Source organism: Ruditapes philippinarum, unplaced genomic scaffold, assembly GCF_026571515.1.
Source record: "Ruditapes philippinarum isolate M1 unplaced genomic scaffold, ASM2657151v2 ctg11641_1_1_1_1, whole genome shotgun sequence".
Classification (NCBI taxonomy): Eukaryota; Metazoa; Mollusca; class Bivalvia; order Venerida; family Veneridae; genus Ruditapes; species Ruditapes philippinarum.
This window is the reverse complement of record NW_026863812.1, coordinates 1-2200: the sequence shown is the minus strand read 5'-3', so window position 1 is coordinate 2200 and position 2200 is coordinate 1. Positions and strand designations below refer to the sequence as shown.

The 2200-nt window shown below is 33.4% G+C and overlaps 1 protein-coding gene across 1 annotated transcript; it reads right to left on the bottom strand.

Annotated features, from left to right (window-relative positions):
• Positions 1 to 867: 867 nt before the first annotated feature.
• LOC132723403 (probable monoacyl phosphatidylinositol tetramannoside-binding protein LpqW) lies at positions 868 to 2178 on the bottom strand. The gene is made up of 2 exons (XM_060708118.1): positions 2086 to 2178; positions 868 to 1665 (listed from the first exon to the last, which is right to left on the bottom strand). Exons 1-2 carry the CDS (start codon positions 2139 to 2141, stop codon positions 1416 to 1418), a joined length of 306 nt encoding a protein of 101 aa, XP_060564101.1. The 5' UTR covers positions 2142 to 2178; the 3' UTR covers positions 868 to 1415.
• Between the last annotated feature and the right edge of the window lie 22 nt (positions 2179 to 2200).

Sequence of the window (2200 nt, the reverse complement as noted above, 5' to 3'; positions counted from 1 at the left end):
TTGTTACTGAATAAATTTCTCATCTGTTTTCGATTTTTACTCTACTTTTCTACAAAATGTTTGCACCTTTAAAGCTTTTAACGTTTTTAATCAGTAAGATCTTTATTTTTTTTCGTTATGTCAAAAGTATGTACACCAGTAAAAGTTTTGTCAGCCACATGATGAATTTCGAGTGTCTCAGCTAAATATTTTTGAGGAGCTGTGTAGCACCGTATACAGCTCAGTATACAGCTCACGTAGTCTTTGAACGGAAGACAAGCACCGTATACAGTTGACATTTTATTCAAAATGTCAAAATGCGATATTGCACCGTATACAGTGAGCGTATTCTTTAAAAAGCAATGCAGCACGGCATACAGCATGCGTATTGTGAAAACGGCACTGTAACACCGTATGAAGCTCCACGCAGTGATCTCCCCTTCTTTCTTCGACAGTTACTATACTAATCAAGGGAAGTAACCGCTGCGAGAAATTTGGCGCCGTTTAGAGCTGACAAAATGTTTAGAAACCGTATACAGCTGATAATCTTTTAAAGATAAGTAGATCTAGCAGGTTCATTAAGTCCTAGAAAAACTGTATATTATTTTATTTTTTTATAATCTATTTAAGAAGTTCCGTTTCTATTTACAGAACGGCTGGTTATATATGGTTTAGCCATCTATTAAAAGATCATGAGCAAAGTTAACGATTTAGCATTTTTGTGCGTAAAACACAATACCACTTGGAATACCTTTAAGGCAATAGCTGTCGGTTTAAGATGTCTGTACACGCAAAAATTAATGTTTTTTTCACGTACAAACATATTATTTTTTATTTCATTATTTTTGTCAAAAATATAATCACCAATAACGGCTGCAGCGGCAACAAATAATGAGAGGAAGAATAAGTGTTGCAGCTTTATTATTAACATTTTCATCATCATTATAATTATTGATATTAGAATCATCCTCTGACATCATAAACATACATGTTACATAATTTCAGCAGAAATGCTGTTAAACTTTAATCAAACCAAAAAAATATATTGATTAACATGTTTCCTAGCATATCATTAAAACCATTTCAACATTACACAATTACAAAATTAGATTCATTAAAAATATCAAAACTATTCAGATAAATGATAAAAAAACTCACGGACCGATGACTGAATTTCCTCAGTGGAGCTCTTAAAATGTATAAAATTCAGAAAATCCAAAAATTCGCTATCACAACACTTTTAATTCTTAAAACAATCATCTATAATCACGGGAAGCTTATTTCACCAAGGGGAATAATTATGTTCAAAACAAACGTTCCAAGCTGTTCGTTTATTTACTTGATTTTTTTTTAAATTTCGTTTTAAATCATTAATTCGTTTATTTCCCCTTGACCTAATCTTGTCCGTTCATTTCCTAATCTAGTTCGTTCATTTCTTAATCTTGTTCGTTCATTTCTTCCAACTCGCGTAACAACTGAGCTAGAGCATCGTCGAATGTTCTCCCGGGTCGTCTTCCTCCGCCTGGGGGTGGGCGATTGTTGGGTGGACGCTGTGTTGGGCGGTTTGTTGCCGGTGGTGCAGTTGTGGTTGTAGTCGTGGTGGTCGTGGTAGTTGTGGTAGTCGTAGCTGGTTTGAAAACGTCTATGTTTAATTGGGGAATGTTGCGACATGATGTTCTAGTGTCCCTACAAGTTTTAAATAGTAAATAAAGCTTGGGTTAGGTGTTCTTCGTATATTGTCAATTAAAACATTTTTGTTGAAAAAAAATATTTGAGAGCTACACTTGATATTTCTAACAGTTTCTGAATTTCGTTACTAAATCTGACCCCAAAAAACCCATTGAAAAATCATTGTGAATTCCGTGTTTTCTTTATAATAAATGTACATGAATAATCGTTAAGAAAAGATAATGCTAGTGATAACAAGAAATCTATTTTTCAAAATTATTTAAAGGGTTGAATCGATCAAATTATCAAAAAAAAAAAAAAAAAAAAAAAAAAAAAAAGATGATATAATTGGATCTGTGGAATCGAGGTCCTCGACCACAGATGTATTTAGCTCCATGCCTTTACAGAGTGTTTATTCAATATTGAAATTTTACTTACGTGGCCATGAAAGCACTCGGGTATTGCACCTGATTAAAGTTGAAGTTATCGCACATGATCTTGGATAGCGTGTGATTTCTAATTGCCGACTGTTGATCTATAAGATACAATGAAA